At 46.0% G+C, this 13,409-nt stretch overlaps 1 protein-coding gene across 1 annotated transcript in view; it reads left to right on the forward strand.

Moving 5' to 3' along the window:
• Positions 1 to 4,254: 4,254 nt before the first annotated feature.
• Positions 4,255 to 13,409, forward strand: part of TTC17 (tetratricopeptide repeat domain 17) — an 88,017-nt gene continuing 78,862 nt past the window's right edge. Inside the window, exon 1 of the mRNA XM_084631215.1 lies at positions 4,255 to 4,479. Within this exon, the coding sequence (XP_084487341.1) occupies positions 4,270 to 4,479 (210 nt within the window). The 5' untranslated portion in view covers positions 4,255 to 4,269. The remainder of the gene's footprint in view (positions 4,480 to 13,409) is intronic.

Consider the following 13,409-nt stretch of genomic DNA (forward strand, 5'->3'; position numbering starts at 1 on the left):
GGCCTGCTGAGACCACACCATTGCTGTGCTTTGCTCTTTTCTCTGGTTTCCAGATGCCTACAGGGTCAAATTTAAGGTTTCAGACCTCCTCAGGCTAGGAACAATCCTACTGCCCAAAAGTCTAAGTCAAACAGAAGTACCTTCAGAGCAAGGACGTTTGTCAAGTTTCCTGCATTCCAGAAAAGTTCAGTAGAGAAGTCATGGGACGGTTCAGTGACATTGGGTACTGCTTTGGAAAGTGCACTGTGGAGCATGTCTTGGGATGCTTGAATGTGTTCTCTGTTACTACTGTGATTAGAGGTAGGGAGTGGGAGAGATTTGGATTTTTCATGTAGTTCAAAGGAAAAGTTCAGTTTCCTTCCAGAAAGACCAGCAATGGTTTAATGTTTCAATTCAAACCAGAATAGGCGGTGTAGCAATATACACAACCTTGTAAAGTGAGCTGTAAGCTATACTGTGGTTTGATTTTAATAGGGAAAATACAGCTTGCGGGTTATAGTCAGATGCCGGTTTCACCAGGCCTACTACAGTCACCATTCATATGGCTTCAATGCTTTGATTGCACATAGTGGCCTAGTAATAAAATCAAATGAATTGTCTCATTACAATAATTATGGCATTGTATGCCTTAAATCTCTAGGTCACTTTGCTCAGGTAGTGAAGGAGAAGGACAAAGTGCTATGTAAATGACTGCCTCTACAATGACATGACCATCAAATCCACAGTTAGTAGTGCAACCGCATATTTAAGAGCTTTTCAATATCATTCCACATACCTTTAAGTTTGTGATTTTAGGGGAAGTACTGACCTTAATGCCCTGTAGCACTGAAGTAGCAGAACTTGGTTTTCCCACAATAAATCAGAAACAAACATTCAAATGTGTAGCAGAGCGCATCCCAGAATCTGATGCCACTATTAGTGAAACAGCCTAATGCAGATGCCTCCATATCCATCAGGCTATTCTCGGTGAGTTTGGAGGAGGAGGAGGATAGAATATAGTTGGGGACACGTTCAGATTAAGCATTCAGCAGCAAGAGTAGGTAGCTCTAGCAAAGGATTAGACTAAGGCTATTCTGCATATAGAGATCTGGATTCCTAGTCAGGAGGACATATTATCCATAACCATGAAGGTGCTAGTAGCAATTCCTTATTTAAGGTTCTCTTCAGTGCTTCTCTTAAAGCTGGAATTGAACTTACTAGTGTAATGGGAAATAAGCTTAAGATAATTTGTTAAATTTGAGTTAATTGGTCTTAATTTTAAGAAACAATCACTTCTGACTCCAATGAAAGTTTTTGAGCCTTCTAGCTAACAAACACAGTAGCTTGTTACCCTTCAAACTTACCCTGTCGTTAACTTGTTGAAAAAGTTGAGACTAGCACAACCAACACAAACCACATGTTGCAACTTTTTATTCCGCTTTGTGGGAGCGAATCTGGGGAAAGGTGATTCTGAAATTCTGGTATCCCTGTGAGACCTGAGTCAAAGTTGTGGTGTGTGTAGTATATGGTGGTTCTGCTGTTAGCGACGTCTGTGCCTATGCATGGAGGAATGTGAAGAGTATGTACTGTTGGATGACTGAACTTTTCATTTATTGTGTGGTTTTGTTAGATGTTATATGTTAAGTGATATACAATGTAGTGCTTTTGTATATGCATATAATTAAAGGAATTAGAATTATTGTATTTTAAATAAATTATGATATAGCTTCCATCTCTGATTAGTAGTAGAAGTGGCATTAATTTACATTAAAGACAAAACTAAACACAAGACTGTCACATTAAAAGAAATAATACAAATGATAAATCCCTGGCCCAACAGTCCAAAACAGAACAAGCAGGATGCAGAAAAATGCCTTTACAAAAATCACAACATTTCTTCTTAATGTACGTGGCAGAATGGAACTACAACCCTCAAAACTTGGGACAACCAAGTTTTCTTCTTAGATTACTAAATTTGAAGTCTTATGCCTTGCTTGTTTGAAACTGGGGTAAACTGTACAGATTCAAGGTGCAGTTTGCACAAATGGACCAGATCTACGATAAAGTTTGTATCAGCGTAGTTATGCCAGTTGCTGAAAACAAATAAAAAAATTGAAGACAAGACTTAAAGCTTCCTGTCCACATGTGGTCAGGAAACGTTTGCAACTTAGTCATGGACCTCAATGCCTATTTATTGTAGGAATGGCCCAAGTCACCTGAGGGACCATTTCAGCCTACCTGATATTACCTTCCTAGCCAGCTACATTCCATGGAGATGATGGAGCTATCACTCTCAATGGTGAATGTTCTCAAAATAAAGACAGAGTTTGGACACAGATTGGCCCTCAAATTTGCAACTCACTTCTGCAGGAAATCTGGATGTACACTTCAACCTACTCCTCACACATGAACACCACCAAAAAAAAAAGTCCAGTTTCTTCTGATAGGACACAGTGGTGAGAGATACCACGAACAAATAGTTTGAATTTTTAATTGAAGGCTCTAGTTGTCAGTTTGAAGATGGCCTTCCAAATGTGAAGTAAAAGTATAAGCCTATACAGGGATGTCTGCCTGAACCTGCAGGCAGACAACTCTAGCACCTCAGAAGCTTCTCAGAGTCCCAAGCTACAGCAGAGTGAAAACTGACCAAACTGAAAAGCAGAGGGTTCACTTTATTCTGTTTTCATTTGTGTAAGTTTTGCACAGCTGCCATAGAAACCACTGGAACTATTCACTAGAGCTGAAAACTTAAAATGGGAGGCTAGGGGAGATTCTCTTCTACCTTGGAGAAGTCAGGAGACTTAGAAGAAAGGAAGGTGAAGAAGCATTTTCTCCCTAGCAGCCAGAGGTGCTTTGAAGTAGACACTTCAAATTTATTAGCAGGTGGCTAGCTGGAGCCTACAAAAGATGGGAACCCCAAAGCAGTCAGCAGACTCCAGGGACAGCACCTTGCCAGGAATCCCAGTGGTTGGGTGTGAGGAAGAAAGAGGCTTGACTTTTCAACTCTGTGTTGCTCCTAGACAGTAGCACCATCACTTTCGTTTAATTCTTTGGCTATTAGGAGCCAAGTACATTTTAAAGCCCTTAATATGGTGGGGGAGTATACAGGCTGAAGGAGTGAAAGTGAGAGTTGGGCAGAATTAACTAGAAAGAAAGAATGGAAAGAGGTTGTGGGGCACAAAAAAGAGTGTGCAGAGGAGCAGGCAGTGAAAAGGGAAGAGTTCACAGGATTAGGTCTGTGATTGGCTTTTGGACACATGGGGGGGTCGATTTCTCCAGCTTTGAGCACGGCAACAGTTGTCCACACTAGGCCTGGGCCCCAGCCACTCAGCCCTCGGGTCAGGGTTCAAGTAAGGACCAGTATGGAGAAAGCAAATTAGCAGTACTCTACCAAATTCTACCTACCTAAAACAACAAATGGAGATGGCCATTCCCACTAGATTGGGCAGATGTTTAGAATATGAGCATGCATACTTTGCTGGGCTTCTTGGACTTGGCTTGACTTCACCTCAGGGGAGTCCAGGTACCCTGCTAGGCTCCTGAAGCTCAAACTCCCCTTGGTAGGTCTCTCCTAGGTGCCTTCTCAACTGGAAAACAAAAAGGGGGTGACAGCTCCCAACAAGCACTGTGAACTGCTGGCACCAGGAGTCGGCATTCGGAGGCGATAGCGCAGATCTCCACATCACTGTGATCCTGCCTCACACGCTTTGGGCAGCAGCGACCTCGCTAACCAAGGCGGCCTTTAAACGACCAGCAGAGATGAGAGGAGTAGAGATGGGCCAACAAGCCGTGGAGATGAGGGGGACAGGTCAGCCCCTCGGGCGACCACCGCTGGAGCGGCTACGCCCGCTCCCCTTTCGGGGCCTCTCTTCGGCTCCTCTCTGTAAAGCTGCGGTTGGGAAGCACCCGCTGGCAGCGGGGAGAACTGAGCACGCCCCCGCTACGGCAGCGGGCCTCACAGCCCAGGGGCATTTGGGGCTGTTCTCCTCTTTCCAGCCCTTCACCTAGACGAGACGAGAGGCCCAGCCCCAGTGGGGAGGTTCGTGGCTCTCCTGCTCCCAGCAGAGAGCTCGGCCCCGCTCTTCCCAGGCCACAGACAGGGACTGCGCCCCGGCTCTGTCTCAGCCCTCAAGCCGCCCAGCCGCTAGGACCCAGCGGTCGCCCTAGCGCGTACAGGCAGCCGGAACCACAGCGGCTCGAGCCTCACAGGGCACGAGAAGCCGCGGGCAGAAGAGACACACCCCCTCCCCTCGGGACAAGCAAGAGCCTCGCCCTCGCTCTCACCCCAAAATGGCGGAGCAGGTATTTCCGGTTCCGGGTAGTCCAGGAAGGCCGGGATCGGGGAAGATGGCGGTGGCAACAAGAGCGTCCGGGTGGGGCCGGCGTTGGCCGGTATGGGGCCGAGTGCTGGGTCTGACCTTGCTGTTGGGTTTAGGGGCACGGCCCGGCTCTGCCACCACCCACTGGGTGGTCACCGAGGATGGCAAGATACAGCAGCAGGTAAAAGGGGTCCCCTAGAGACCGTCACCCTGGAGATGTCTCCCCCCAGAAAGAGCACCCCCCATAGTGCGGGGGTATCCAGTTCTCAACGAGAGTGTGGAAACCGCCTCCCTGCTGTCGCCATGGTGATCTCGTAGGGTATCCCCATATGGTCTGCCCCCACGACACTCCCCCTCCCTCCGTTCCCTTGGAGACATCGCCATGGTGACAAGTCCCCTCCCCCCATCCCACCCCGCTTGCCTTCCCCAGCGTGTGGCCGTTGTTGCTATGGCTTTCCCCGCCGGCTCCCATGGCCCTTTTGCCCCCCTCGCAGAGCCGGTTCCCAGGGAATCTCTCTGCTGTTGCCGGTCAGGGTGGGCCTAGTTAGGTCCGATCCCCGCAAGGTGCTCAGGGCAGGAACCCCTGTTAGATGCACCTCTCTCCCCCGTCCCCCCTCCTTCATTGGGCAACTGTTGGAACTTAGTCTCTGCCATTTCCCTCTCTGATACCAGAGTGTCTCGTGTCCCAGAGAAGATGCTGAAAGGGTCAAGAGAAGCAGATGTGTAGGTTTCATTTTGTAGATGGAGGCATGTTGATGTCACGTGGTAATTTCTCCAGCGGAAACTCCCTGATGGTTGTTGCACAGGGTATGGGTACTTTTTCCTACTCCTTGAGTCTAGTATAGGGTAATACTTGTTATGGGTGGTGATACCTAGGTTGAACTCAGTGTGTTGGTGCAAAGCCAGGCTGATCTGAGAGCTCATAGAATCATAGAATATCAGGGTTGGAAGGGACCCCAGAAGGTCATCTAGTCCAACCCCCTGCTCAAAGCAGGACCAATTCCCAGTTAAATCATCCCAGCCAGGGCTTTGTCAAGCCTGACCTTAAAAACCTCTAAGGAAGGAGATTCTACCACCTCCCTAGGTAACGCATTCCAGTGTTTCACCACCCTCTTAGTGAAAAAGTTTTTCCTAATATCCAATCTAAACCTTCCCCACTGCAACTTGAGACCATTACTCCTCGTTCTGTCATCTGCTACCATTGAGAACAGTCTAGAGCCATCCTCTTTGGAACCCCCTTTCAGGTAGTTGAAAGCAGCTATCAAATCCCCCCTCATTCTTCTCTTCTGCAGGCTAAACAATCCCAGCTCCCTCAGCCTCTCCTCATAACTCATGTGTTCCAGTCCCCTAATCATTTTTGTTGCCCTTCGCTGGACTCTCTCCAATTTATCCACATCCTTCTTGAAGTGTGGGGCCCAAAACTGGACACAGTACTCCAGATGAGGCCTCACCAATGTCGAATAGAGGGGAACGATCACGTCCCTCGATCTGCTCGCTATGCCCCTACTTATACATCCCAAAATGCCATTGGCCTTCTTGGCAACAAGGGCACACTGCTGACTCATATCCAGCTTCTCGTCCACTGTCACCCCTAGGTCCTTTTCTGCAGAACTGCTGCCTAGCCCTTCGGTCCCTAGTCTGTAGCTGTGCATTGGGTTCTTCCGTCCTAAGTGCAGGACCCTGCACTTATCCTTATTGAACCTCATCAGATTCCTTTTGGCCCAATCCTCCAATTTGTCTAGGTCCTTCTGTATCCTATCCCTCCCCTCCAGCGTATCTACCACTCCTCCCAGTTTAGTATCATCCGCAAATTTGCTGAGAGTGCAATCCACACCATCCTCCAGATCATTTATGAAGATATTGAATAAAACCGGCCCCAGGACCGACCCCTGGGGCACTCCACTTGATACCGGCTGCCAACTAGACATGGAGCCATTGATCACTACCCGTTGAGCCCGACAATTTAGCCAGCTTTCTACCCACCTTATAGTGCATTCATCCAGCCCATACTTCCTTAACTTGCTGACAAGAATACTATGGGAGACCGTGTCAAAAGCTTTGCTAAAGTCAAGAAACAATACATCCACTGCTTTCCCTTCATCCACAGAACCAGTAATCTCATCATAAAAGGCGATTAGATTAGTCAGGCATGACCTTCCCTTGGTGAATCCATGCTGGCTGTTCCTGATCACTTTCCTCTCATGCAAGTGCTTCAGGATTGATTCTTTGAGGACCTGCTCCATGATTTTTCCAGGGACTGAGGTGAGGCTGACTGGCCTGTAGTTCCCAGGATCTTCCTTCTTCCCTTTTTTAAAGATTGGCGCTACATTAGCCTTTTTCCAGTCATCCGGGACTTCCCCGGTTCGCCACGAGTTTTCAAAGATAATGGCCAGTGGCTCTGCAATCACAGCCGCCAATTCCTTCAGCACTCTCGGATGCAACTCGTCCGGCCCCATGGACTTGTGCACGTCCAGCTTTTCTAAATAGTCCCTAACCGCCTCTATCTCCACAGAGGGCTGGCCATCTCTTCCGCATTTTGTGATGCCCAGCGCAGCAGTCTGGGAGCTGACCTTGTTAGTGAAAACAGAGGCAAAAAAAGCATTGAGTACATTAGCTTTTTCCACATCCTCTGTCACTAGGTTGCCTCCCTCATTCAGTAAGGGGCCCACACATTCCTTGGCTTTCTTCTTGTTGCCAACATACCTGAAAAAAACATTCTTGTTACTCTTGACATCTCTGGCTAGCTGCAGCTCCAGGTGCGATTTGGCCCTCCTGATAACATTCCTACATGCCCGAGCAATATTTTTATACTCTTCCCTGGTCATATGTCCAACCTTCCACTTCTTGTAAGCTTCTTTTTTATGTTTAAGATCCGCTAGGATTTCACCATTAAGCCAAGTTGGTCGCCTGCCATATTTACTATTCTTTCGACTCATCGGGATGGTTTGTCCCTGTAACCTCAACAGGGATTCCTTGAAATACAGCCAGCTCTCCTGGACTCCTTTCCCCTTCAAGTTAGTCCCCCAGGGGATCCTGGCCATCCGTTCCCTGAGGGAGTCGAAGTCTGCTTTCCTGAAGTCCAGGGTCCGTATCCTGCTGCTTACCTTTGTTCCCTGCGTCAGGATCCTGAACTCAACCAACTCATGGTCACTGCCTCCCAGATTCCCATCCACTTTTGCTTCCCCCACTAATTCTACCCGGTTTGTGAGCAGCAGGTCAAGAAAAGCACCCCCCCTAGTTGGCTCCTCTAGCACTTGCGCCAGGAAATTGTCCCCTACGCTTTCCAAAAACTTCCTGGATTGTCTATGCACCGCTGTATTGCTCCCCCAGCAGATATCAGGAAAATTAAAGTCACCCATGAGAATCAGGGCATGCGATCTAGTAGCTTCCGTGAGCTGCCGGAAGAAAGCCTCATCCACCTCATCCCCCTGGTCCGGTGGTCTATAGCAGACTCCCACCACTACATCACTCTTGTTGCACACACTTCTAAACTTAATCCAGAGACACTCAGGTTTTTCTGCAGTTTCGTACCGGAGCTCTGAGCAGTCATACTGCTCCCTTACGTACAGTGCTACTCCCCCACCTTTTCTGCCCTGCCTGTCCTTCCTGAACAGTTTATAACCATCCATGACAGTACTCCAGTCATGTGAGTTATCCCACCAAGTCTCTGTTATTCCGATCACGTCATAGTTCCTTGACATCACCAGGACCTCCAGTTCTCCCTGCTTGTTTCCAAGGCTTTGTGCATTTGTATATAAGCACTTGAGATAACCTGTTGATCGCCCCTCATTGCCAGTATGAGGCAGGAGCCCTCCCCTCACAGACATTCCTGCCTGTGCTTCCTCCCGGTATCCCGCTTTCCCACTTACCTCAGGGCTTTGGTCTCCTTCCCCCGGTGAACCTAGTTTAAAGCCCTCCTCACTAGGTTAGCCAGCCTGCTGGCAAAGATGCTCTTCCCTCTCTTCGTAAGTTGGAGCCCGTCTCTACCCAGCACTCCTCCTTCATGGAACACCATCCCATGGTCAAAGAATCCAAAGCCTTCTCTCCGACACCATCTGCGTAGCCATTCGTTGACTTCCACGATTCGACGCTCCCTACCTAGGCCTTTTCCTTCCACGGGGAGGATGGACGAGAACACCACTTGCGCCTCCAACTCCTTTATTCTTCTTCCTAGAGCCACATAGTCCGCAGTGATCCGCTCAAGGTCATTCTTGGCAGTATCATTGGTGCCCACGTGGAGAAGCAGGAAGGGGTAGCGATCCGAGGGCTTGATGAGTCTCGGCAGTCTCTCCGTCACATCACGAATCTTAGCCCCTGGCAAGCAGCAGACTTCTCGGTTTTCCCGGTCAGGGCGGCAGATAGATGACTCAGTCCCCCGGAGGAGAGAGTCCCCGACCACCACCACCCGCCTTCTCCTCTTGGGGGTGGTGGTCGTGGAACCCCCAACCTCAGGACAGCGCATCTCATGCCTTCCAACCAGCGGAGTCTCCTTCTGCTTTCTCGCCCCAGACATATCATCTGGTCCACTCTCCGCAACGATACCTGTCATATCACTTACTAGCTCATAGTCATAACTGCTCAGCTAGATCTTCACTTGTGGTGCCTGTTGGCTGAATGTCTGTTTCAAATAGCACCAGAGTTTCTAGAAATTGATTAGGAACTCTATAATATTCACCAATGAAGTAAGGACAACCCAGTAGGCCCTCACTGGCTATTGAGGTTATTAATCAGAAGAAATAAGTATGTGGGGAAGTTGAATGTAAGTTCAGACTAAAGCTGTGTTTTGAACATTCAGGTTCAGTGCCTCGATGTAACTCACTAAGAATGTTCAGATTTATAGATGGTGACACAAAAGAAAAATAAATCTGAGTTCTGAGTCACAACATTGAAATAACTTAGTCCTCCTATGCAATAAGTGCTCAGTAACCCCGTGGTGAAGCTTCAGGCAATCCTTTTTGTATTAGCAGATCTCACTGTCCTTTATCTGGAAGATGATGGAAAGTAACTGCTGTGCCTGTTTCTTTTGTCACTGAGTCTTTTTGCTTTAGTGATGGTTAAAATCTGAAGTATGGATGAGTTTGGGATTTTCTCTACTTATTCTCTTCCGTATTCCTATGGGCTGGTTTAGGATGAGACAGACACGATATTTGCACTGAAATGCAGCTAGCTGTTATCTCCACTCTACAATATTTGTATATTCTTGGTCACAGCTTTTCATTTTGATACTAAGGTTTGTGTCTCAGTTCACTCAATTACTGAAGAGCAGTAGTTCCCATTGATTTTGCTCTTTTTTTACTGATTTGTTCCCTCTGTATTGTAAAGAGAAACCATCAAAATCTACTTTACACTAAATCGACCTTTAACCTAAACTTCAGTTCAAAAGCCAGTTCAGCATACTGTAAGGAAAAGGAGGAGAGGAAACCCCAGAAGGGAGAAAGTCAAGGCATCTTCTCCCTTTCTCTAACTGATGAATCAGAGAAAATAGGGAAAGGTGAATGACTGACTTAGACATCCTGTCTTCCCTCTCTAAGAGGGAGCTACTTTGTGGGCAGCTAGTGAAATGGGCTCTTAAGTTGTATGTATTCTGGCTATATGAAGTGTGGTGAAATGGCTCCTTTTTTCAGTAGTTTGTAACTATGATTGTTCTTCATAAGGTGGTGCAATTTTTCAGTGTATCTCTCCGAATAAGATCTAAATTCTCTGGATGGATGGTAGGAAGAATGACTGGGAAGTTCCAGTTTTGGAAAAGGTAATGGCTTCTGTCTAGGTGTTTCTTTCTCTTCCAGGAAGACATTCAGATTGCTAAAAATCCCAGTGTTCTTAGTCAGAAGGTAATAATATCCTAGAAAAACCCAGGAAAAGAAATCCCTGCTGGTAATAGCTCACCTTAACTGATCACTCTCATTTTAGTGTGTATGGTAACATCCATTGTTTCATGTTCTCTGTGTGTATAAAATTGTCCTACTGTATTTTCCACTGCATGCATCCAGTGAAGTGAGCTGTAGCCCACGAAAGCTCATGCTCAAATAAATATGTTAGTCTCTAAGGTGCCACAAGTCCTCCTTTTCTTTTTGCAGATACAGACTAACACGGCTGCTACTCTGAAACCTCTTAAGCAGTGTTTTTCTCAGTGTTCTAGTTGGGGATGCCTGGCTGCTCTTATTAAACTGAAATCTACATTGTTGTCAGCTTGAATTTCTACAGTGCAATTGCTAATATTACTGAAGAAGCTTATGGTTATTAACTTTTCCAAATATAAAATAGCATGCCTAGTTCCCTTCAGTTTAGGTACTACAAGTTTCAAAGAGCATCACTTTTTATTTATGGTGTATCACCTGCCCCAGGGATTCATTCTAAGTAATAAGCACTTCTTTTGTTCTCTTGTCAAGCAAACCTTGGACGTTTGCTGCAATAGCATAAAGCTCCACTAGTGAATATGAAAATACCCGCTGCTTGTTTAGCATCAGCCTCTGTCTGTTTTTACAGTCTCAGCACTATTGGAGCAAGCCCTCTTTCCATCTGCATCTTCTTTAACACCCTTTCTAGGTCTTTGCCTCATCATCTCCCATCTCCTTTCCAATCCTGGCTGAAAATATTCTCCTTCAGCAGGTTCCTTCTTAATTTTTCCATCCCACTGTTGGTATTTCTGTTGAAGCACCTTGAGATGTAGTTTGTATAAAAAAGGCTCCGAAATTCTATTTACTGAAGATTGTTTTCATTCAAGTTATCATAAATACAATATTTCTACTGCACCTATCATTATAGTATCTAGGTGCCATTAGGTTTGTATCCTAGCAAATACAAATGCACCAGAGATGACTGAGGTTGTAGTAATATCTGTTTCTGAGAACTAATGCTTATGCAGCAAAAACTGTAATAACCTTCAGCAAAGAACGTTTTGTAAGTTAGCATGTATCCAGCATATCCTGTTGAAGGAATGTGAGCTGTAGCTCACGAAAGCTTATGCTCAAATAAATGTGTTAGTCTCTAAAGTGCCACAAGTACTCCTTTTCTTTTTGCAGATACAGACTAACACGGCTGCTACTCTGAAACCTATAATCTTGAGGGTTTCAGTTCATCAATGACATGATTTTGTTTGGACTTCAGGTCATTTTGTTTCATTGCAGAAAGCAACGATCTCTAACTTTTCTTGTGCTGACATTGGCAAGGTAAATCATTTATTAAAAACTACAGACTTAGAGGACACAGGGATGACCCAGCAGCTAGTGTGTGCTTTTCTGACCTCATCTGGGTGAACATGTGATCATTTTCGTTGTCACCAAGGAACTGTCTGGCATATTGTAAATGCATTTCTAGTGCGGAGCTGGAGATCTTGTATCTTTCCCATTGGAATGGTTTATTATGCAGCATAACCTTATTACCTTGATTTATTTCCCATCTCTGAACTTGTTCCTTTGTTTTCTCCCCAAAGGAGATGATTATAGAAATCTCATTCTAATGTACATCAAAATCTTAACTTAGTAGCTGGTGTGTGGTCATTGAGTTTCCATTCTCACCCCAGCAGGTCTGCGTTGAAGTTTAATTTTTCATTTATTTGGATTTTCGTAAGTTAAAAAACAGAACTGAAGTTATTTCCCTTGCCAAGTGGATTGAAAGATAGTCTAGTTTTATTGCTGCATCCATAAGTGCCCTTTCTTCAAATGCCAAAATATGATCATGTAACATTTTTGAGCTGTAATCAGTGAACCACAACAGACTGTCGTCCACTGCGTATGGCAGTGGTTCTCATCTCTGGTCCGCTGCTGGTTCGACACTCCAATGGGGGCTGTGAAAAGGGCGGCCAGCACATCCCTCGGCTCGCACCGCTTTCTGCATCCCCCATTGGCCTGGCGCGGCTAACCGCGGCCAGTGGGAGCTGCAATCGGCCAAACCTGCGGACGCGGCAGGTAAACAAACTGGCCCAGCTCACCAGGGGCTTTCCCTGAACAAGCGGTGGACCAGATTTGAGAACCACTGGCCTATGGCAACTAGATGTTAGAGGGATTATTTACCACTTCAGTGGTGGAAGCACACAAGTGGTGCCGGATGCTACATGGGAGCATACTCCTTTGGTACCAGTAGATAATGCACTAAATAGAGTGTAAACCTAAATTCCGACCAGTGCATCTTTTTGTTTTAATTTTCCAAAACATTATTGGTTTTTAGTTAGGTCCGCAGTTCTTTCAGGTGAGTCTGTCTTGTTACCAGAGCAATTGGTCATCCAATTGTATAATTATTGTTACTGTTCAATAAAATAATTTTTAATTGAGCAGGACAGGTGGCTACATTTTCAATAGGGCTGTCCTCTGCAGCTATTTTCTTTCTTTCTTCTTAAATGTTGGCAACAGGAGCCCTTAGGCAGTGAAGATTTGTGTGTAGTGCTTAAGTGAGGCCACATATATTAGGCACTTCTCTGATTTTCACACTCTAGGGTATCCTGCGTTATTCTGTTGAATGATATCATTAGTTTCTCCAAGTCACTAGTTCTCAGGTTCGTTTGCTACTGCTTCACAATTTTTCACTGGTATTCTAGCCTCCCAGGCCCTACTTTAATTATGAGCCTGTGTTCTGGGCCTTGGTGCCCCCATAGCTTCCTACCTTCTGTTCACAAAGGACTCTCAGGTTTGGAGCAGGCTCAATTTTATTGCCAGTTTGAGTAATGCCAAAGTAAATGGGAAGTGGTAACTGATTGGTAACTAAGGTCTTAACCTGGTGGTAATAGCACTTAATTGACTTAGGTGGTTGTCAAGGTTAGTATTTGCAAAGAAAGTATAGTTATAATTTTATGGAAGGGAGAACTGAACTTGAGAGGTTTTGACTTATTCAGAGCTATAGAGGTAGCCCAGGTGGAGATGAAATATCTGAAGAGCAGGTGCACGAGGATATGTCTGTAATGCAGTCATGTGGCATGATTGTAGCTTTAGCCAACACATATAAAGTTACTTTAATCTAACTAGCTTAGGTCCCAGAGCAGTGAAGCCACAGCAGTGTCTGTGTCAACACGGGCTAGCCCCATGAGTAGTTAACCAGGGTTCCAAGCAGGCTAATAGAGCATAAGATGAAATGTGGGCTGCTGCAGCTTCACTGCTCTGGGACTCAAGCAAGCTAGAT

This window comes from Lepidochelys olivacea, assembly GCF_965140295.1.
Source record: "Lepidochelys olivacea isolate rLepOli2 genome assembly, chromosome: 6".
Lineage (NCBI taxonomy): Eukaryota > Metazoa > Chordata > Testudines > Cheloniidae > Lepidochelys > Lepidochelys olivacea.